Genomic DNA, 25,059 nt, shown 5'->3' with positions numbered 1-25,059 from the left:
AATACAAAGAAAACCTGTTTATATCAAATTTTTGGTAAGTGGACTTGTGCTTTTTTGAAATTCATGGTTTCAATTGCTTATAGAATAAATGCACTGAAATATAGTTTTAATTACCGTATTCACGGTGTATAAAACGCAATTTTTTTCTTTCAATATGGGCCCGAAAACAGAGTGCGTCTTATACGCAAATACTAAGTTTGTGAATGGATCAAAGCTTCACGGAATGCTGTGAAAACTCAGATAGTGCTTAAATCACTTAAGAAATGTACTAATGTACTATATGATACAGAGAAGAATTTGTTATATGAGGACTCTGATTCTGATTGTGATGGATAGTGATGCCTGTGCGATTAAAGAATTCCAGTACAACATTTTAATTCAATAGGTTTTTAATGTTCAGAATGAAATAAAAATGTCCATGTTTATACAATAAAACATTCTGAATTCAGTGATATAAAAAAAACTAATTAGTTTCTTATCCAAATTCAAAATAAGGTCCTAACTGATAACGTCTTTTCCCACTTTGCTGAATGTATCTCAAATTTCAGGTACACATTACTTGATGGGTAGTGATGCCTGTGCGATTAAAGAATTCCAGTACAAAAGTTTAATTCAATAAGTTTTTAATGTTCAAATTGGAATAAAAATTTACATATTTATACAATAAAGCATTCTGAATTCAGTGATATAAAAACAACTAATTAGTTTCTTATCCAAATTCAAAATAAGGTCCTAACTGATAACGTCTTTTCCCACTTTGCTGAATGTATCTCAAGCTTCAGGTACATATTACTTATTTTGCAATTCATTTTTTGTGTTCAGATAAGTGTAGTAATATAATGAAAAATATGTAAGTTCAATCATAAGACTTATTTTTGCAAATATTTATTTGCTATGAAGACATGAAATATATAAACGTTTTCGCCTTATTTGGCATCATCAGATATAATAAAATACGTGATCTGGAACTTGAGTAAATTGACAAGCGAACAATATGATATACATGATAACCAAAGTTTTAACATCGCTGTTACTCTGCATAATTTAACTGCTTATCATCTAACCATGTATATATACTTGTAACATGAGTTATATGTATATGTAACTATTTTTCGATTCCTTCTAACTCACACTGTATTGAAATTAGTTCTAACAAACTTACTAATAACTCCATACATAAAACTCATGAAGATCCATTTACCATATATATCATATTGTTCGCTTGTCAATTTACTCAAGTTCCAGATCACGTATTTTATTATATCTGATGATGCCAAATAAGGCGAAAACGTTTATATATTTCATATCTTCATAGCAAATAAATATTTGCAAAGATAAGTCTTATGATTGAACTTGCATATTTTTCATTATACATATTACTTGCTACAATCTTCACTCATATGCCTTGTACTATTTTATGTTATCAAGTAGTGTACATTGTAAATTATAAAGCAAAATTTAGTTGAATATTTGACCCTTAGTGAAACAGAAAAAAAATATTGAACTTTGATTAACAATTTTTGGCATTTTTCAATGCATGTAATATATTCTTTCCTGTTTTGTGTGTGATATTCATAAACCCGTGGATCTACTTTGAGGATCACAGGGTCCAGAAAACACTGTAAACATTTCTTGTAAATAGATTCAGTGGTTTCAGACAAAAATGCATTTAAGTTTGAAAAATATAAACTTACGGAAAACTGTATTTAAAAAATAAATATGTAGTTGTATGAATTACATGCTCCTCGAAATTTAACGAGGCTCTTTAAAGGGCTTATCTGCAGAGATACTACGCACAATAAGGTGCAAATTTTCTACCTTTTTTTAAACACAAAATAAATAATACGATTTTTGAACTCTAATCACTACCCAGTCCCCTTAAAAGAGTGTTCAAGTGACACTTAATTGAGGACATGGCCCGAATAAGGGCGTTTACCGCTATACTGTTCTCTCCAAGCTTAGACGATCTCACTCACACCACTCTGCTGACTCGTGCCTTACCCAAAACGTAGTAAATCACACTGTGCATGACTGTTAGTTATGCAGCGTTGTCACATTATGACTCTGAATTAGCACAGCAGCTGTGCTGATTCAAGTATGAAGTTTTTTTAAAACATAAGTTAGTATAATAGTTATCTCTTGCGGCAATATAAGCTGACCTATCTACTTAGGCTGATGCTGTTATACAGCAATTCAGTTATCGGACGCGGCCAACTGCATAACGTAAACATCGAGACCATGTTGATGTGACTTCTTTGACTTCTTTCCTCCGAGTTGGGGTCGTCTAAGTTTGGTGAGTACAATATGCTTCTTTTCCCATTATTTCTGAATCTGTAAGTAGGGTGTCTGCAGTATAGGTCTCGCAAGTACGGATTACCGACGGAAGGAATGCGAATCAAACACTGCGATAAGGAAGACCGGGCGACAGGAAAGGTCACGAGATAGCTTGAATGATATTCAAGAGTACAGTCGGAAGAGAAATGACATCGATAGAATCAGTCTTGCGTTGTGATAGTTACATTACGACTTTAGTTTGTTCTAGTGATGGGCAAAGTTGTTCTTTTCTCGGAACAGTTCCGACTGTTCATGTTCCGGAAAAATACTATGTTCCAAACAACAGTTCCGAAATAACAGTTACAACTTTACAAGTAGTCTAGAGATGAGTCGGAATCGTTTATTGACTCTCGCTCCTTTTGAGGAGTTCAAAAGAGTACCCTCCCTCTTCCCCAAGCAGCTTCCACATAGCGTTGGAGCACTCATCGCTCGGACTCCTCTTGAAATACGTTATCGGCATGACATAGCACACATGCTTCTCAATAGATGACATTCCAACGCACATTCGAATAGATTTTGGAAACTTGCTGTGTATGCGAACAGAAGCTTCATGTTCAGTAACTAAACAGCTGTTGAATACAAGGTCAGAATGCAACACAGAGTTTTGGTACATAGTCATAATGACACGGTAGCCAACTCAAAAATTTAACATGACATGTAAAACGTGTAGCATGTAATTTTTGTTCTCCGTGTTAAGTATAAAAAAAACAAACAAAACAAATCATTAATACTTATTTTTACTTTTCTTAATGCTTAGTTATAATAATAATTACATTATAATTTCATAAATAATAAAAAGACATTTATATATTAGCAGTAGTGAAAACTGAAGCCTCCCCACTGGCTTAGTAAAATGTTAGAAACGTATCTGTACCAATGTAAGAATTTAAACTTCGCATCGCACCTCGCTCTGTGTCATTAGTGTCATTAATCATGACCACACTCCAAGCATTTCAATTTCCATGCTTCCCCATCCATCCACGTGAGAGTTTCAAGTTCCAACTTGTTCCAAGTACAACATAAAGAACGACGAGAACAATGTAGCCGGAACTGTCATGGTTCAACGGAACAGGTTCCGACTGTTCTCTGTTGTCTCGGAGTCGGAACATGCCTTGCGCAACGCAGTACTGCGGGCCCGCCACAGCTGGACAAGTGAGCATCTCGGAGTCGGAACAGTGTTATTTCGGAACAGGAGGTTCCGACCTACTGTTCATTTTTGCAACAGGTCCGAGACCGGAACAGTTCCAAAATAACTGTTGTGTTATTTTTTACCCGTCTCTAGTTTGTTCCATTCCATGTGAATACGTGTCTTGTATCGCACGGTATTATTATTTCTTTCGTAAACATATGTTGCGCGTTTAATTAGTTTCGAATTTTTCTCTTGCGACGTTCTTTATTTTCACAGCAATGTCCTCATTTGTTCATCATCTTGAAAGAGACAATACTTCCATCGGCTCGCACCTCTCCCCTCTCGGAGTGCCTACATACATACGCCAAAACAGACAGCAACGCCACCTTTGGTTTTCGGTAATCGTTTCTTGCGCGAGCTATACACTGTAGCAAAGTTTTGTATCTCTAGGTTCATTAAACGTGACATAGTTCTGCGCGTGCGTCAGTGTAACTGGGAACCTCAGGTTGTTCTAATGAGTCAGTCCAAACAGTTGTTCACGACTGTGCCTTGTGCCATACGTAAACCATGTCTGAAAACAAAGGGGAAATGAAAGCTGTGGACAAAAACAAGTGGAAAAGAGAAGAACGGAAAACTATTAGAAGCAATAGTAAATCATACACGATTTCTAAGGGAACACTAATAGAAAAATTATTTGTTTCGATAAGAAAGTGTTGTATTGAAACTTGTCATCACAGCAAGTCTGAAGATGATCAACAATCCATTTGTTCATTATTTTGGGACATGGGTGCTAAAATTCAGCAAGATTCCTTTCTTGCTTCTTGGCTGCAAAGGAGTGACCTTCCTGATGCATAAATACAAACAACTTCTGTATAGTCCATACATGGGCACAATTTTCGGTTACGTGAGGCACTCGATTTGAAATAGCTTGTTTACTAGGAGAGGAGACTGCAGAGTAGGATGGGAAATATAAACTGCTGTGACCTGCGTCACCTTATCGTAATCGCTAAGGCGGTCAGTGGCGAATTATTAGGAAAGCGCTTGGTTAACGTGAGAGACTCGAAAACTTTTATTCAATTTGGCAAATTAATTCGGCAGCTTTAATCATAAACCTCTTTACTATTTCTCCATCATTGAATTGATTTAAATCACAGACGAGAAATTGCGTAACTAGCCAATAGTATTCCATCACGTTGTCTACGTTTATTTTCTTGAATATTCTGGCGTTTATCAAGATTACTTAATAGATTTGCACGTTCTCGACCTAAAATAATTTCAGAAAATCATATTTCGTTTTCCACGCACACTTGATATATATATATATATATATATATTTTATAAATTTCTTAGGAAATAATACGTACAAACAACATTTAATTCCTCGCACCTTTTAATGCAGCGTGTTTAAGGTATAATGTCGTATTTAGTATACTACGCAAGTGTTAAGATCATAAATTTTCTTCGGAATAATACGAAAAATAACATTTAATTTGTCTTACCTTCTAATTCAGCATGTTCTTTATGACATAAGGAGTAATGTCGTTGTATATTAAATTTATTAATGCCTAATAGGATTTTCGAGCATAACATACATCGTATGTTCTCCTCTTCTAAACAGCAAAAAAAACCCTTCCTCCCATTTCTCATGAAATAATCGTTTTCTAACGCGTACACACTGCTTTCATAATGCCATTATTCCACCACTGATATTGCTTATGAAACTGATATAGAACCTGCCCACGCCTAGAAGCTGCGTGAGGGAGAAACGGGGACTGTGAAGATGATGTCACTCAGAGGGATAAGCTGTGTGAAGGTCAGTGAGGCATTATTTCTCAAGTGAGGCACGATGCCCATCCATGGTATAGTCCATCTGGCGTAGTTTCAGCATCAACATTGTACTCATCATTAAGGAGCGGGTTCCTATGTAATTATATATTTTTCTTGCGTGTGATAAAACACAATTAACAAAGTTAAAATTTCCGAATGTCAAGTTTCAAGTTTAAAACCCGAATTTTATTTCACAGAAAAACACATTTTCACAAAAAAATTCATGTAAATACATATTTTCAGGAAATCTATTATAAACACATAAATCTTGTAGTTTTTTACTTAAATAATTTTTTTACATGAACTTTTAAATATTTTAAAACTAAATCAATTATATCACTCAGAAATACGTTATCTTTTTAAGAATTCTTGGTTGCTTCGTGTTTCTATGAGCTATGTGGTGTATCCGTAATCTATTTTTGTAATAGTATCGTCACAAGTTCTGAGAACTGCTAGGTAGCATATCAGTGTTATTATATGAGAATAAATTAACATGGACAAAGAAGGAGAGATTTTGCAACACATAATTAGGAATGCTTATTGTTGCTGAAGATGATTTCATTCCGCGCTTTGTTTGTGAAACACAACGGATAAGAGCTCTCGGGTACAATCATTATTTAATTTAAAGAAATCTCTCGCCTCTCGATCATGCCTATGAAGTGAGGAAATACATCTTGTTGTGATTCCCCGTTATTGGGCCATAAGCATAAGATGCGTAGTGTAGACGTGGTGGCGTCGCTGTAGGAAGCTTTTCTCCGACATTGTCAGTCAGTAGCTAGAAACATTATTTACATTAAGACGTGTGTATATTAGCCCCTTAAGATGCCTAAAATCAAATTGAGTTTAAGATCACGTCTACAGCAATACGTAGATGAATTTTAAAACATTTTTACTACCGACGGAAAAGTGTTATTTTGCCGACCATGTGGTAAATCAGTAAGTGCAGATCATAGCTCTCAGGTAACCCAACATTTGTCTGGAAACAAGCACATTGCCACTGCTTCACGTGTGCATTCACGGCAAAACAGTGGGTATAAAAAATGTGTAAAGTTGCTCAAGTATTGGAGGGTGTGCCTGTAGGTGTTTGTGACATTCCTCTCTTTAAATATGCACGTCTGACGTCCTGTGATGTGGAAATATCGTTTTCGCAGTATAAGTCGTTGTTCTGAGATAATGGGCATGCAGTTGTGATGGAGAATTTGGAAATGACCTTTGTTGTTCACTGCAAATCTCGGACAACTACTAGCAACTGATACTCAAGTGTGATTGATGAGTACCTAGTAACTTTTTTTCAAGCTAAGTAAGGTATTTTTGTCATATTAAAAAAAAAATATTTTTTTTATTTTTAGCAAATATTTTCGTACTTTTTAGCATATAAAGATAAATATATTTTAATTTTTAGTACATAAAAACCCGCTCCCTACGTCATTATCTTTAATTCATTTTAACGTCTGGAAGACTCCAGTGGAATTTTTAAAGAATCCACAACAAATGCAACCAGTACCTATTAACCCTTTCAAGGAAAAAGACGTAAGAAGTCTCTCTTCGATGAAGAAGGAAAAGTATGGTATAATACAATGTTTTGACAAATGACAACAGCATCAACAGCGGGAGAAGAGACGTCTGATGTCGCATGATAACAAAGAAAAGAAGGAAGAAAAGTAAAAAATAAACATATTTGTAGTTATATATGTGTAAGTTATGTATTCCCTATTTGTATTAGAGCGTGCAATTATTTAAGTACAATAAATGCAAAGGGGAGATACGATTTAAGAAACTGTGGTATAGCTGATGTAAGAAAATTGTGTCCTTCAACAAACCAGTTTTGTAGTGGTTTACAAGTTTGTTAAATATACCAATTATAAATAACCTTGTTGTCGGAAAAAGGACGTATGAAAAGTCTGACAAAACGTTTTATTACAGAAATGTAAAGCTGCTAGTGAACAGTTTCCTTTATTACATTTATTTCAAAATGAATTTACATAAGGTTGCGTTCCTGAATATTTGCTTAACTGGAATTCGATCGGCGTAGCAAGCTCTTTAACATGTAAATTACTTTTATCTGAAAATATTATTTTTCTTTATACGTCCTTATTCGGGCCATGTCTTCAATTTATCTCTGGAGATTAATTTTAGCGTTTTGACGAAGAAGATTAGAAGGTATACTTTTCCATTCTGTTTAGGCACTTGACGAATGTACCTATGGACCAGTAATTACTTAATATTTGAAATATTTTGAATTCATCACAATAATCACTGATGAAGGTTTTCTCCTGATAAATGCGTACAAAAAAATTGCGTCTTATATTATGTTGGCAAAAACGTTAAGTTCCAAACGATAAGATTCACTTGATTAAATACATACCTCTACAAAATCAGGATGAGTTATAGCGATCGCTGGAAATGGACCAACCCAAAACTTTATCAAAGGCTGGTATTCTTTCATAAGCTTTACACATAAATTCCATCTCTCTGCAATAGAAATTCAGAGTCAAGAAATAATTAACAGTCTACTTGTTAAGCAATGTTTTAATTTTAATATTAATTATCTGTCACAATTTTACATGCATTATATTATTTATTTATTTATTTATTTATTTAATCTGACAGGATTAAGGCCATAAGATCTTCTCTTCCATCCTATCAGGTAGCACACATAAATACAAAAAAAAAATACAAACACTGATGAAAATAATACAAATTAAATTAAAGCCCTATAGAGGTGAACAGGGTCAAAAAACACTACAGAGCTCCAATCGAGCTAATACAAGAAAAAAGAAAGAAAACAAAGATGGCAATGATGATAGTGAACTTCTTCTTCTTCTTCCTCTTTGACATTCTCCTTTTAAGAGTTAGTCTTTTGTTTCCAAAATTGCCGGTTATTCCAGTCTCCTATTTGCAGTCCACGTTCTTCCATAGCATAAGCTATGTGAGATTTCCATTTCATAGCTGATCTTCCTCTTCTCCTCTTACCTCTCGGAGAGTACTGTAAAATTTGTTTGGGCCATCGTGTTTCTGACATACGCTCTACACGTCCGTACAAAGATGATAGTGATAACTGATAATAATAATAATAATAATAATAATAATAATAATAATAAGTACATTACATATTAACTGTCAATTTTACAAGAGCATTGTTACAATATTTATTATATATCATGGGTTAAGCCGAAGTTGTGCAACCTGACAGGTTATAGTGGCCAATGGAAACAGAAAAATCAAAAACGTCATCAATGACAATTAAATTTTACAGTTAAATCACTGTCATCTCTCTGCAAGAGAAATCCAGATTCAAGAGATTAAATATATTTTGTATTTCCTACATTAATTTGTGTATTATTTTCTCCTAATTTTAAATGAGTGTCCACATTAGGACATTTTTACATAATAAAAGACCACCTAATACCATCATATTTCTTAGCCTATGTGACGAGAAAAGAGAAAGGTATAAAAGGTGAGGGAGAAAAAATAATGTGATTATGATAATGATGATGATACGAAAGACGAGTGCCATCACACTGAAAGTATAACACGAGTTAATTATAATGATAAAGAATAATAATATAGAGGCATCTGCAGACAACTGAAATAATATTTTATAAGAAATTGCCCTCAAATCACTATTCCCATCAGAACCACTACTCTGTATATAGGATTATTGTTATGGCTTTTAAGGAACCCGAAGGTTCATTGCCTCCCTCACATTAGCCCGCCATCGGTCCATATCCTAGTGCAAGAGAGAAAAAAATTCTAGGCCTTTTCCTGAAAGACAAAGAACGTATTCCGAATCTCAGCGCTGAGCAATCTAATGGCATCACGGTGTTCCGAATTTCAACGATGACGTCACTGGTGCTCCACCGGTGTCGCACCGGTTCCATCAGCTTGCAGAGGTGGTGGCAGTCTCCATCAGCCGACATCAGTGAATGTGATTGTTTCTTATATAGGGCGGGAATTAGCAGACGAATAACATTGTGCACTGTTGTGTCATGGCGGTGTGTTCTGCTGTATTGTTAGTAATGAGCATAACGTAAAAAAAAGTTAATGCCTTCTAGCAGTTTTGTTCCTATTTCGCTGCAGCATGACGTCATTGTTGTCCAGCAGTCCGGTGAGATTCGGAATACGCTGATAGTATAGGCCATTCGTTATCTCGTGAAATCTACTTGCGCCTGAGGGGAAGGAAAAAGTAGACAGGGAAGCTTCCCACTCTCGTTACGCTCCGACTAGCAGCTAGCTACAGGATGTTCAGTTCAAAGTGTGTCATGGCTCGCTGTATGCCGTCATGTGGCTAGCCGATGAGCCTAGAGAATTCAATCGTCCTACACTTCCGCAGAGGTGTATAACCTATGAGGTAGAGAAGTTGCCTAGCAAGTACGGCGTTCATTCTGAAGAGTACGTACCGATACGTACGGTAACGCCGGTAGTGACAGGAATGTGAACTGTTTGGAAATACGTACTGTCGGGATATGGGGGGAGGGTTAAGACGATTACTTACGTATTTGTTGACATTAACTTCGACGGTCAACATGGACACGGAGCATTTGATTTGTGTTGTGGAATGTTACCGTACGCAACCGATGATAACAAATACCCTGCGTACGACTTGCCGGCGCAAAACACAGTTCGAAAGAGGTTATGGTAGCACACAGACCGTACAGACCGCCATCTGTTGCTACGACGTTCAAGTTATACCGCACACGTTCTCAAGTTCAGATTGAAGAACGCCTTAAATAATAGGCAACTTCTCTAATATATAAGCTGAAACTCGCTTCAAATCGGTGACCCAACAACAGTGACGTCATGACACACTTTGAAATGAACACCCAGTAGTTCATTTACCACCACCATAAGGTTCTTGCTGTGTGTGTCGTACGCATAGCGTGTGATCTATACCGAACGAGGAGCTACACAAGCTATCCAACTCACTGATGGAGTGAAACGCTCCTTGGAGGTGAAATGGAAATGGGGAGGTCACATGTCGAGACTACCTCTGACGAGATGGCGTACGCGCCCAGATTCAGATGGTGTGACATGTTCAAGAAGATCACAGGAAGACAGTGGTCAAGGATTTAAAAACGCAGAAAGAAGTGCAAACGATTGGCAAAACTTTCAATTTCCGCCACAATAAAGGACTGTGTAGTCCTACAGTAAGTTTGTGAAAGTGACAGAGATTAGTGAACTTACAGAGTGAATAGAATGACTAGGGTAACTGTAAGTTACGCAGCCTAGAAACCAAGAACCTGTAACTGCACAGCATTGTTGAGATTACCGCAGTGTCAGTGGTGCGCGTAGATATATACCTATAAGCAGGCTTACTATCCGAGAGAACTACTTTAGAATGAAGTGAAGTTACAGTACAACGGAGTACAGATGGAGTGAGATAGCGCGTTGCGTTTTGTTTACCTGTGCGTTAGTGTACAAGTCTGTTCGTGATCAGAGGTACAGTATTCTTCCGTCTCTCCCTACGAAGCGAACTCAGGCCATCACAGTGCATTTTCAGTTCATAGTGAGCTGTTTTTTCGAACTAGTTGCAAGTATGTACATGGTTGTTCAGTGTAACGCCAACGCCTTCAACGTCGCCGAGGGACATGAAAACTTGCGAGGTATGTATCCTACTTCATTTTCCACCGTCACTAGATTGTACTATTAACCAGTGGCGACTCGTGATATTTTTTGTATGTAGGATATGAGATTGGCGACTGATAACCAAGACAGAAACTAATATTAATAATAATAATAATAATAATAATAATAATAATAATAATAATAATAATAATAATAGAGAACGCAAAATCAATACAATAGGCCTGCGTTAGTCTTTGTCACACCATACTGAAACTGGCAATTTATTAGTAGTGAAGTTCGACTCTCCTCCCCTTTTTAGTTGCGAAGATGGCTCCTAAGCCATTGTACTGCCCGATATTGTACTTACCGATGTTCCGTCGTACATTTGCGCAATTAATTTCTTGCTACAGTTAAATTCTTCTAATTGATCAAATATATCTTCAGATATTCTTTCGGCTGTCCTGTCATCTGAAAGTCCTGTTAATTCTTGTATTTATTATAACTTATTTTATTTATTTTTATGTAATTTTGTTTTATATTCATTTTGTTTTTCATATTATATCATTTTAAATTATTTATCATTGCCTTTATTTTATTCTTTTAAATTGACCAATGAATTGCATTTAAAGAGGCTATAAGAATACTTGAAAATTCTTATTGTAATGTCTGAGAGGGTTTCCAGCACTCAGAAAGAAGGGTCGTAGTATTAGGATACGCGGTCAAATCCTCAAACGCGACTAAACTCAAGCCGTACCCCGCCCTCCGCACCCTCTCCTGTCCGCTAACTTCACTGGTAGAAATACCATTTGCTGTAAGATATTTGGATGGTTCCTCGGAAATTATTTCTGAGCTGTGCAGTCGCGACAACTCACGACAGAAAGTGGAAGCTTAAAGGAAATTAATACGTCGGGACGGATTTAAAATCAAAATCTGTAATTAAAATGTTTTCTATCCTCAGAGGCACGAAATTAAACTGTAGGATCATCCTCATATCCTTCATGGAGGAATCGCCACTGCTATTAACAGTGGAATATAACGCAGGATATTGACGTCGTTGTTTACATTCATAGTACGGTATATCTGTCTACTATGTTCAAGGAACTGTATAGTCAAGTTGTGCATACATTGGTTGCTAAATTGTCCATAATCCTAAGCCTGCCAGTAAGGGATTAGGTTAAGCGACCTGTTAGAAAGGTATAACGAGAGCGTGGAAGCCGTAAGTTAGCGGGTGAAATCTTAATTAAGTTAGCATGCAACATCTTAACTTGTATAATCACCAGGCTTCGGCCTAGGGACACAGAGTAACCAGTATGAGGGTTAGAGTACACGGAGTATAAATGACGTCATGACCCGTGTGCAGTCACCCGACTGTGGGTCCGTAATGTGCATTGCCGTTGTGTTTTAGGCTTATTGCTGCTTGATTGCTGTATGTGTAACAGGCCTCGGCGTAGGGACACCTGATTGAAGGTTACAACTCACGTTAATACTTTAATGGTAGACATTTATTGTCTCCACTAGGAATGTACTGTATACAGAGTGTTTCAAAAATACGGGGCATAATTTCAGGTATGTATTTCCCACATGTAGGCAATCAAAATAGTTCATTACAACATTTGTCCGGAAATGCTTCATTTCCGAGTTATGACCTTCACAACATTGAAATTCACCGGAACGTTTTTCTTTCCGCAGGTCGTTGCCGTCAAAGGAGACATTAAGAGGGCACTCTGACTGTTCATTCCGAGGCGAAGGTTACATTCAGTGTTGTGTAGGCGTTAGACTGTGCGACATGTATTCAAATCAATAGCTGGCAGAGTTACACTTCATGTACGGTAAGGCGGACGGCAATGCTGCGCTGGCTCGTCGTTTGTACGAGGAGAGGTACCCACAGCGACAATGTCCAGATCGAAAGACATTTGTACGTCTCCATTACCGTCTGTGCGAGTATGGAAAATTTAACTCTCCTGGTTTGGGTAGGGGACGACCAAGATCTAACTCCAGAAGTACAGGAGGAGATTCTGGAGGCTGTGAACATGACTACTTCTATCAGCACACGAAAGGTAGCGTTGCAAGTCAATGTTCCTCATACAACTGTCTGGAGACTGTTAAAAGAGTATGAATTGTATCCTTATCATTTGCAACGTGTACAGGCCCTGTCACCAGCAGATTACCCTGCACGAGTTAGGTTGTGTCAGTGGTTCTTGCAGCAGTGTGGTGTAAATCCGAACTTTCCTGCCTTAGTATTATTTACAGATGAAGCACAGTTCACACGAGATGGCATAACAAATTTCCACAATCAGCATGTATGGGCGTATGAAAACCCACGTGCAACTGTTCCATATCATCACCAGGTGCGGTTCTCCCTCAACATGTGGGCCGGTATCATTGGTGGTCGATTAGTTGGACCCCATGTACTTGTAAACAGACTTACGGGGCAGGCGTACACAAACTTCCTGGAAAACACCATACCTCATGTTTTAGAAGACACTCCACTGATCAATCGTCAACATATTCACTTCTTGCATGATGACGCTCCTACACACTTCAGTCGTACGGCTCGCCGGTACGTGGATCGAAGGTTTCCTGATCGATGGATAGGTAGAGGTGGCCCAATTGCTTGGCCTCCACGCTCACCTGATCTGAACCCTCTCGATTTCTACTTGTGGGGCCATTTAAAATCATTGGTTTATTCGTCTCCGGTGCTTGATTTGGAATCCCTTCGGAATCGAATTGTGGCATGTTCTGAGGACATACGCAATACTCCTGGAGTTTGGGATCGTGATCGCAGGTCAATGAGACATCGATGTGAGGTCTGTATTCAAGCAGGAGGTGGACATTTTTAACATGTTCTGTAATGACAACGACCTGCGGAAAGAAAAATGTTCTGGTGAATTTCAATGTTGTGAAGGCCATAACTCGGAAATGAAGCATTTCCGGACACATGTTGTAATGAACTATTTTGATTGTCTACATGTGGGAAATACATACCTGAAATTATGCCCCGTATTTTTGAAACACCTGTATACTGCATCTGTACAGGGTGAAATATACTTTGTGCCGTACTATGACGGACTGTTTACACGTTGAGACACGAAGTAACGGCGCGCTCCATCTCCCACTCCACTCGCCCGATACAACACTATCGTCAGTGCGTTCTGAACTTCATGCGTTTCTGTGCCCAGGACCGAAGCCTGATAATCACATACTCAGAGTAGCCAACCGTGTAAGACCTCTTTCCCCCTCCCTTATCAGCGGGAACACAATGGCTAATTCATTCATTTATTACCGTTAATAGTATTTTGTGTTTGTGCAACATACCTTCCGGTGTTACGAATACATATGGCAGAAAGCTTCCAAGGATGGGAAAATTTGGCAGTCCTGGTAGTTCACCCATCATGCGCTTCATACGCATCTTCTCTGGGTCTCGTGGCCATAGAAGCAGAAGTCCCAAGATGAATGTAGCAGCCAGCAGCAGTGTTGCGGGTTCCATTTACACGAATGGTTCTCTTGCAACGATTTATCTAAATTGCAGTGTGTATTTACCTGTGTACAAGAAAACATGTAGTTCTTAATGTGGTATTGCCAATGCACCAAAATTAATGTTGTGTCTCTTTCCGTCTTCACGGAATGTAATATTGAATTATATTAGTAGTTATTAGAGTCGGGCAAACAGCCTCTTACTCCCGCTCGTTCTCGTAGGCGATACTAGCTGGCCGATAACGCCAGTTCCGAAAATCGTATTCTCGAGATTCCCACTCTCGGGAACTAGGAATACCGGGTCCCGGCCTGTTATCGCACGGCCGACTTATCGTTATGAAATGCGTACACTGACTGCCGGCTTAATTACCGCTCATCACAATAATTCGTGACTCTTATTGAAATGTTAATGCTTATAAAGTGTGTAGGCTACACAATAATACAACATATTATGATGACGCCATTCTTATAGAATTCACATTATTTTAATTAACTGTTGCCTTCCTCGGGAGACAAAATATTGCAGCATTTTCAGTATTTGCCTAAACTCTTCAATAACAAGCTGTGATTGGATCTATAACGTGTTTTCTTGTTATCAGTATTTCGTTTACATTGTTTTTATTCATCCAATAGTGTTTTTGAATACCGCTATTGTAATGGATGTACAATAGTGTATATTTACAATAGTAAGTAAAAGCTAGTCCGCCTCCTTGGCCTGATCAAGATGGACCGGGTTCGATTCTCGGTCGTAAAATCAGGGGGATTTAATTCGAACCTCTTCACGGGGACTGGTTGTCTGTCCATTGTCCAAGTGTGTGTGGTGTCTCGCAGTGGCCCCCCTCCCCGAATACTCTGACCCAGTAAAGGGGGAAGTCCTGCCGTGTGTGCATGTGTTCAATATAGTTGTGGGTCTAGGTTCAATAAGCCTCAGACTACGGTTCCGAAATTAGTAAAAATAAAAGCTAATTAAACAGTAGGTACTGGACAACAAATTACACGAACGATTTTACAATAAGAGTACATATTATAAAACAAATGATATAATTTGAGTTAGTATGATTGACAATAAAATAATTAATACGGCAATATAATATGTTAGAACGCATAATAGAGTAAGTAGTCATTCGAATTTCATCATTATGAAATAAAATGACATAAAAAATAAATTGAGATAGTAGAATATTGGCAATAAAAAATTAATTATAGGACGCATAGTAGACAAGCAAAGTATTCCAATTTTTTCACATGAAATAAAACGTTACAAAATGAAATAAAGTGAGATAGTATAACTGGCAATTTAAAATCATTAATAATAGGAATGTAAATGTTCGAACTCATAAAAGACAAATTATGGTTTCAAATTATGTCATTACAAAATTAAATATTACAAAATTAAATAATTTGAGGTAGTATAATGGCAATTTAAAATCATTAATAATAGGAATATAAATGTTCGAACTCATAAAAGACAAATTATGGTTTCAAATTATGTCATTACAAAATTAAATACTACAAAATGAGATAATTTGAGATAGTAATTTTAAATATTTAAGATTTAAAAAAGTGTACTATTATAAATAAAGTAAAGCCAACCCCATGACATGCCAAATAGGTCTAGAGGATGGCGAGAGGTTAAGGCTTCCATCTTTACGGACACTCGGCATTTAATGGCAGTAGGGGTGTCAGTCCTACGTGCTCGCCGCCTTTACCTCCCAATGAAATATGTCTCTGGTAGGCCTACTCATTTCTGTTAGAGATTGAGTAGACCTCAGGGCCATAGTGCGGCTGGAAGGATTAGATCAGTGGAAAAATCCATGACCCCATCGGGAATCGAACCCGCGACCTTCTGGCTTGAGCGTTACGCCTTAACAGCGACGCTACCGTGCGTTTCTTTACATACAGTAAATATTAGTCTTTAATTCACGAATTTATAGTATTACCGTGGATTAGTATTAATTTGTCAAAATTAAATATTATAACTAAAGAACAATTTCCTTAACTTCCTTAAAAATTCAAACCTGAAAATTTATCCAACATGCATTTGTTTTGTCATTTACAATCTTTCCCACTAATTTGTAGGTTCCATCCTCTAATTTACTCCTCACGGTTTCTTTTGTATTAGACCGCATTGTATTTAGCAAGCGCAACTCATCACTAGGGAGCGGATTTTTATGTGCTAAAAATTTAAATATATTTCTTTCTTTATTTGCTAAAAACAAAAAAATATTTGCTAAAAACAAAAAAAAAAATATTTGCTAAAAACAAAAAAATATTTGTTTTAAAAATGACAAAAATACCTTACTTAGCTTGGAAAAAAAAAAAAAATGTTACTAGGTACTCACCAACCACACTTGAGTGCTAGTAGTTGGCCGAGAATTGCAGTGAACAACAAAGGTCATCTCCAAATTCTCCATCACAAATGCACGCTGATTATCTCTGAACAACGACTTATATTGTGAAAACGACCTTTCCGCACCACAGGACGTCAGACGTGCATATTTAAAGAGAGGAATGTCGCAAACACATACACCGTCAATTTCACCTACAGGCACATCCTCCAATACTTGAGCAACTTTACGCATTTTTTTATATCCACTGTTTTTCCCAAACACATTCTGGAATTTGTCCCTCAGTAATTGTGCTTCTGAACCTGGTAGCGAGTCTAGTTTAATTTCCACGGCACGCACCTCCCTGTTTCAGACAACAGGTTTTTGGATGTTTCAAGTTTTTTTATGGTGTTACACAAAAAGCTTAAATTTGCTAATAGGAAAGCCATATCGTTTTTTAAATAACCATCTTTCAGTATATCTTGAAGGATATCGATTGTCCAAGCCCGATAACAGGGAATCACAACAAGATATACTTACTTCATGTACATGAGCGAGAGGCGAGAAATTTGTTTAAATTAAAATTCATACCCGAGCTCTTATCTGTTGCGTTTCACAAACAAAGCGTGGAATGAAATCATCTTCAGCAACAATAAACGTTCCTAATTATGTGTTGCAAGATCTCTCCTCCTTGTCCACATTAATTTATTCTCTAATAATAACACTGATATGCTGCCTAGCATTTCTCAGAACTTGCGGATATACTATTACAAAAATGGATCACGGATACACCACACAGCGCTTAGAAACTCGAAGCAACCAAGAATTCTTAAAAAGATAACGTACTTCTGAGTGACATAATTGATTTAGTTTTAAAATGTTTAAAAGTTCCTTTAAAAATTATTTAAGTAAAAAAACTCCAAGATTTATGTGTTTATAATAGATTTCCTGAAAATATGTATTTACATATTTTTTTTGTGAAAATATGTGTTTTTATGTGAAATAAAATTCGGGTTTTAAACTTGAAACATTATGTTCGGAATGTTTAACTTTGTTAATTTTGTTTTATCACACGCAAAAATAATATTTAATTACATAGAAATCCGCTCCTTACTCATCACCACGTATAGCATACTGGGTTAATGAGTGATCTCTACAGAGTCTACACTTCATAAATAGCTTGAGATATCGATGACATTTGCTCTTGAGCATATCGTCCAATCTGCGAAAAAATGTGAAGGGCTGTTATCATCTCGCATCCAAGTTGACCCGTTTTAACCCAAGTAACCATAACACAGATGCCTGTCTCCATACGTCCTTATTCCCTGAAGGTTACACAGTTTGTGTTGAAATCGAAGTGAGATGTACTAAGTTATACTTGAGCTTAATTTTGTGTTTGATTGATTGATTGATTGATTGATTGATTGATTTCACAAGGGCTGGATACGGGATGGATCCTTGCACTTAGGCCAGTTAGGCCCATTGTACTCCCTATATGCGATGATTGTCTAACAATAAGTCCGAAAGATGACCCGGGTGGCATCCGTGTATCGACACTGACAAGCACGCCATCCTTCTTGTACCTTGCAGGCAAGGTCCCATAATCTACTAACAAGCCAAACCCGGGGCCCGGAGCTTCAAGCTCTTACAACCTCGGTAAGCATCGGAAATCCGCACTACTCCTGGATATCATTCCAGCCTCTTTTTGACTATTACAGATGATAAGTGAAATGAGAGAAGGTGGAGTGTATTGGTGGGATGAATGAGAGAAACGGGAGTAACCCGAGGAAAACCATTTGCAACGTCTATTTTATCCATCACAAATTCCATCCAGACATGACCGGGGTGTGAACCCGAACCGCCTAGATCAGTGGTACTCACTAGCAATTATTGAAGAGCCAACATTGAGAAATGGTTATTTTCCGAGAGCCACAATGCATTTCATAGTATTGAAGCTTAACAAAATACGTGGATTTATTATTATTATTATTATTATTAGTTATTTAACAATAATAATAATAATAATAATAATAATAATAATAATAATATGTGATTGGTGTTTCTGAAAATTAAGGGCGAACTTTGCTACTCTTCTGCAAAATCACATCAATAGTACGAGAAGGTTGAATTGTCATTTAATCTGTAATCTGGTTTTAATTTCCAAATTTTGAAAATAAAGTGTCACATAGGCCTACAGCTGAAAGATACTCCTTTAACAATCTCCACACCTGTAAATGGCTTAATTTCTGCTACGTGATACGATACTTTGGTTTTAGTTCGTTTTTATGTACAGTGGAATACATTGATTTCTGTTTAGATATCAGAGACATTTTTAATATTTTCAGCGTTCTGTTCTTGGATGAGAATATTTTGGACACTTCTTATCAAATTTTGAATGCATGCTATTGTAATATATATTAAGATAAACACGTTCACAACACATTATTATATCAAGACATAAGCACATGGGACATCATGACTCTATCCTTTTATAAAGAAAACAAATAGCTACGTGTAGTAGCTGAAAATCTTCATTGGCAGTAATGATGCAGGGTAACCAAAGTTTTCTCCAGTTGCACATTATTACAGAAATATATATATATATATATATATATATATATATATATATACATATATATATATCATAAAAATAATAGTAATAGTAATAGACTTATTAGTTCAGGGGCCGCAATAAATGTTTCTGAGAGCCGCAAACGGGCCGCGGACCGCGTAATGAGTACCACTGGCCTAGATGGAAGGCCAGCCTCATGTTATACATACTATATGAAAATACCCTTTAATACCATCCGTAAAATAACGGGTTTTCATGCGTTGAAGGGTCTCTTACAAATTTTACGGAACAAACGTTTGAGTCATGAGTCCTGCGCCAATAGCTTCTTTGGTTAACTCGCCGTTATTCGAGAACCAGTAAAGATTTAGAGTAGCCATCACTTTTAAAAGTAATTTCCATCCTTTCTCAACATGTCTCTCGCTTTGACCCTCCCATCTAACGTGAAAAACAAAAAAGTTTTCCGCTTACCAAAGGTGAAGTTGAAAATGTCACTTCTGAATAGATCAATCTCCATCGAATTAATATTTTTTTCTCACTTTTCAAAAAAGATTTTCAGTTCGATTTTTTTCTATGCTTTCCTTAGACATTGAGCTATCAATCCAAAAAATTACAGCGCGATTGATTAAGTATTATAGGAGCTACGACATGATATATATTTAAAGGACCAGAAAATGTATAAGCCAATGCTTCCTATAGAATTGCACGGCTGCTTCCTTATCATTACTACCAGCGTATTCCGAATCTCACCGGTCCGGTGGCATCAATGACGTCACGTTGCAACGAAAATAAGGAACAAAACTGCTGGAAGAATCGATGCTGTCATGGCGACTGTGTAAGCGGTTATCTGTGCTACGCTAGCAAAATTTTGCGAAATTTCCGTACTGCCATCTCGTTCAAATAAAAGAGATCATAAACAACTTATTTCTTGAACCGGTAGTAATAACTGGTCGGTTGACATGTTCGCTCATAAGCCATTAACATATTGTTTTTACGTTGTGCTCATTACAAACAATACAGCAGAACTAAAACAGAACACACCGCCATGACAGAACAGTGCACGATGTCATTCGTCTGCTAATTCCTGCCCTATACAAGAACCAATCATATTCACTGATGACGGCTGATGGAGCCTGTCACCACCTCTGCAAGTTGATGGCACCGGTGCGACACCGGTGGAGCATCAATGACGTCATCGGTGGAATTCGGAACACCGTGATGCCATCGGATTGCTTACCGGTGAGATTCGGAATACGCTCTACAGTCCCGCCTAGACATCCGAGACTGTCGGGAGTGATCTAGTATCAGTGTTGCCAGCAATTGTTCGTATAATCCCGCTAGATGACTTTCGAAAACCCGCGATTTTCTAACAAATATCTCTAAATTTTAATGTATACTTATTATTCAATAATAATAATAATAATAATAATAATAATAATAATAATAATAATAATAATAATGGTTAAGATAGAGCATCCACCCGCCAATGTAACGAATATTGCATACTTTTTTCATTCCCAATGTGGCGCTATAAAGCAATTTTGAACACTTTTATCACGACACAACATATTTAAATTTTTGTTGCACTATATATGTTACCGTTGAAACCCAAAATCCGACAAAACCAGTTTCAACTAGTAAAAAGTAATTTTAAAACATAGATAGACAGAAAGCGAATTTTCGTAAGATCTAGAATCAATGACAGGTCAGGTTTGGTTTGTATAGGTTTTTTTCTTTTAGACTTTTACCAAACAAAAACCTAAACAAATCAAACATAACCTGACATTGATTGTAGATCATACGAAAACTCACTTTCTATCTTTATTTGCTTAAACTAGTTTTTACTAGCTGAAACTGGTTTTGACGGATTTCGGGTTTGAACCGTGACATATAGTCTATAATATGGAATTATCAATACATTAACACATTCATTATTTCACAGAACACACACTGAACGGATTAAACGTAATTATGAAAGCCACGTATAATGCTAATATGAATTTCATTTCAGAAATTTTAAAGATTAAAACCCGCTAGTATTCCCGCTAAGCGGGATAATATAATTTTACCCGCGAGACGGTTATCCAAAAAAAGCTAGATTTAGCGGGAAAACCGCTGAATTGGCAACACTGTCTACTATCGGTAATCTCGGGACCAAGAGAATCTCGTGTTCTCTATCAATGAGTCATTTGGCTACGTTAGGTACGCGCGCACTAAGCGAGACTGTGGAGATTACGCAACCGAGAACGGGCGATAATATGAGGCAGTCTGCCCGACTCTAGTAGTTATTGATAATATAGGCTTGTCACTATATTTTGTAATTACTTTCCGTATGAAAGAACTGAATGATTACTCGAATAATCCAACAAGATTTATAATCGTAAGAAGAATTTATTCCGAGTCAGAATTTACGTGAAACTTTAAGGGCCGGTTGTATAAAACGTTGGAACCGAGATTAATGGTTAAAAATGGACTTCAGTCAAGTTGAGCCCGGATTTTCTGTTATATAAACGCTAATCTAAGTTCATGTTATCTCAATCTAAGTTCACATTTAACTCTCGAATTTTCTCCGACTAATATCCTCGAACCTGGATCACAAGCATTCATATTTAATATTTTTCTCCGGTTCTGAAGTTTAAAGCAAGAATAAATTTTCGTATACCCTGTCTCTCTCTCTTTTTCTCTCTCCCTCAATGAGACCGGGAGGGGAACATCTCTGTGCATTGCGACCTGACGTCTATCGTGCGCCCCTGGGATGAGGTGCAATCCCACCGACCGCACCTACGCCGAACCGACCTAACCGCTAACATCCTGACGACCAGTCCCGCCATTCTTCTAAATTCGTGTACCATTCCACCCCAACAGCCCCCCCCACATTCGCCCCTCAAACGGTCTGAGGTGTAAGCCCCATCTCTCGTCTCCTCACGGGTGTGAGGTGTAAGCCTTGGGAGGTACGTGTATCCTTACTGTGTACAACAACTTTATTGAGCTAAATTATATATATTTTGAATGATAGTTATTTAAATAACTTTATTTATAGGTTTTTTATTTAGCAGAAGTGAGATTATGACTATCAGTAACGAGGAATGTTAACCTATATCCGAAATACAAAAGTCTATCATTGTTTATAATTTAAAAATAAAGACACATTAAATTGCTGATATAATTTAATTAATTTCGAGGTTATGAAAAGAGATCAACGTATAAGTAATAACTAATAAGAATGTGTAGGCCTACCATACAGAATAATTAATAAGTAATATGTGCCGCGTGTACGAGTATGTTTGTAAAGTTATTCCATCTCTCACTTGCATTTGGTCATGAAAGAAAGCAATGAAAATCAGACATAATTCCCGTGTGTGGTGTGATACGATATAAAAATAGCAGTTATATTCCTAGCATTGCATTTAGTTACAATTTCTTTCGAAGTCTTGTTTCTTTAGATTTCAAAGTAACTGAATGTACCTTTTTATTTCTTATAATGTTTATGTACAATAAAAGTGGACAACTTTGCACCATATTTTAAGGTTTTCTTAAAATAACTCGACAAAAAATTATTTATGTGCTGCTTGAAATATATATGCCAATACTATGCTTAAGACCTAAACATTTATTCTAAATTCAGATGTTTGGAACAATAAATACGTTCAGAAACAATTTTAAAAAATGGTGCAATGTTGTAGAGCAAAGTGAGGACATCTTTACACCAAACGATTATTCTTACTATATTTCCCTACTACATTCAAATGGCGCCAAGTTACAACTCTGTACCTAGTTCATCTTTCACATCATAGAGACCATCTTTATTAGTACAATAGTATTTTACAGCGATGAATCCTAGCAATAATGATACAATTAGGACATCGTAACATCACTATAATGCAGCTCCTGTTTTTATTCAATTTAAGTATTTTGATATCTCTGGAACATTTAAGTATCTCCGATTTGAGAACTGTCTGGATTCAGAAATAATTTCTATTACATTTCCTATGTCACACAAGAGTTCATCATTTAAATTGGGGTCGGCCTCGATACCGTAGTTTGTATAGCGCTGTCCTTCTGTGGTCGAGGTTGCAGGTTCGATCCCGGCCCATGTCGATGGAATTTAAGTGTGCTTAAATGCGACAGGCTCATTTCAGCAGATTTACTGGGATGTAAAATAACTCCTGCGGGACAAAATCCCGACACAACGGCGACGTTTATCTGTGGTTTCAAGCGTCGTTAAATAAATCATAATTTAATTTTTTACATTGGGCCACTTTCAACACTTGCCCATATCGCCATCCTTATCGTGGTCCTTGTCTTTGCTTTGTCCTTGTCGTGGTCCTTGTTATTTTTGACCCAGTCCTTATCTCGATCCTTTCGTTAAATTTTTCGTGGTCCTCTTACGGTTCTTTCTTGGTTCTTATCATAATCCTTTCGGGTCCTTAACGTAATCCTTATCGTGGTACTTATCACTCTTCATTTCGTGGTCCTTATCATGGTCGTTGTCTTTACCGCAGCCGTTAGAGCGGTCCTTGTTGCTTTCTCCATGGCCATTACCATATTGCTTGTTGCCACTGTAATGTTATTTATCGTTCCACTTGTTGTCCTTGTCACGGTCTTTATAGTGGTACTCTTTGTTTTTTGTCGTGGTCCTTACCTTGTTAAATTTCGAAGTCCATATCGTGGTTCTTACCGTGGTCCTTGACTTGTCTGTCGCTGTCCAGGTCGCGATCCTTATCGTTATTTTGTCGTGGTGTTAATCATGGTCCATATCTGTGATCCTTATCGTGACCCATGTCGAAGTCATTATTACGATTCTTGTCATGGTGCTTGTCGCGGTTCACGCCATGATCCTTATCCTGGTCCTTGTGATCCTTATCGTCGTTCTTGACGTGATCCTTATCGTAGACCACATTGTGGTCCTTATTATGATTCTTATTTTCAAGTTTGTCGTATTTCATGACATGATCCTTACAGTGGTTTCTGCCGTAGTTCTTATCGTGCTTCTTGTCGTGGTTCATGTTGTGATCCTTATCGTTTTCTTCACCATGGTTCATGTCGTGATCCTTATTGTGGTCCTTGTGTTCATATTTTGGTCCTTTTCATGGTCCTTATGAAGGTCGTTGATATCTTTGTCGTGGTCCTTCTCGTTGTCCTTGTTGTCTTTGTAATAGTCCTTTTCGTGGTTCTGGTCCTTTGTCGTAACCCTTATCGTGGTCCATGTTGTGATGTTTACCGTAATCCTTGTCGTGGTGTTTGTCGGTTTCTTGTAGTATTTTATCGTGGTCCCGATCTTTGTCCTTATCGTGGTTCTTGTTCTCTTTCTAATGGTTCTTTTCGTGGTTCTGGTCCTTGTAATCCTTATCTTGGTCCATATCGTGGTATTTATCTTAATCCTTGTTGTGTTGTTTGTCGTGTTTCTTGTCGTAGTATATTCCCGTGGTCCTCATCTTTGTCCTTACCGTGGTCCTGATCTTTGTCCTTATCGTGGTCCTTGTTCTCTTTCTAATAGTCCTTTTCGTGGTTCTGGTGCTTGTAATCGTTATCGTGGTCCACGTCGTGGTAATTATCTTAATTCTTGTCGTGGTGTGTGTCGTGTTTCTTGTCGTAGTATATTACCGTGGTCTTGATCTTTGTCCTTATCGTGGTCCTGATCTTTGTCCGTATCGTGGTCCTGATCTTTGTCCTTATCGTGGTTCTGATCTTTGTCTTTATCGTTGTCCTTGTTCTCTTTCTAATAGTCCTTTTCGTGGTTCTGGTCCTTGTAATCCTTATCGTGGTCCATGCCGTGTTATTTATCTTAATCCTTGTCGTGTTGCTTGTAATATGTTATCGTGGTCCTGATCTTT

At 37.3% G+C, this 25,059-nt stretch overlaps 1 protein-coding gene across 4 annotated transcripts in view; it reads right to left on the bottom strand.

The window, feature by feature from the left end:
• LOC138698300 (cytochrome P450 4c21-like) overlaps window positions 1-25,059 on the bottom strand; it is an 88,106-nt gene that overhangs the window by 28,288 nt on the left and 34,759 nt on the right. For 3 of the 4 annotated variants that reach the window (XM_069824111.1, XM_069824112.1, XM_069824114.1), the window contains exons 2-3: window positions 14,171-14,395; window positions 7,656-7,762 (exon numbers count right to left, since the gene is read on the bottom strand). In XM_069824111.1, the coding sequence (XP_069680212.1) occupies window positions 7,656-7,762; window positions 14,171-14,342 (279 nt within the window). In that variant the 5' untranslated portion in view covers window positions 14,343-14,395. Of the gene's footprint in view, window positions 1-7,655; window positions 7,763-14,170; window positions 14,396-16,671; window positions 17,549-25,059 lie in introns of those variants that run through there. The other variant, XM_069824113.1, reaches the window with a different exon arrangement.

Source organism: Periplaneta americana, chromosome 4 (genome assembly GCF_040183065.1).
Source record: "Periplaneta americana isolate PAMFEO1 chromosome 4, P.americana_PAMFEO1_priV1, whole genome shotgun sequence".
In the NCBI taxonomy this organism is placed as follows: Eukaryota; Metazoa; Arthropoda; class Insecta; order Blattodea; family Blattidae; genus Periplaneta; species Periplaneta americana.
Note: the sequence above shows the minus strand (reverse complement) of the source record. Positions and strands in the feature narration are given on the sequence as shown.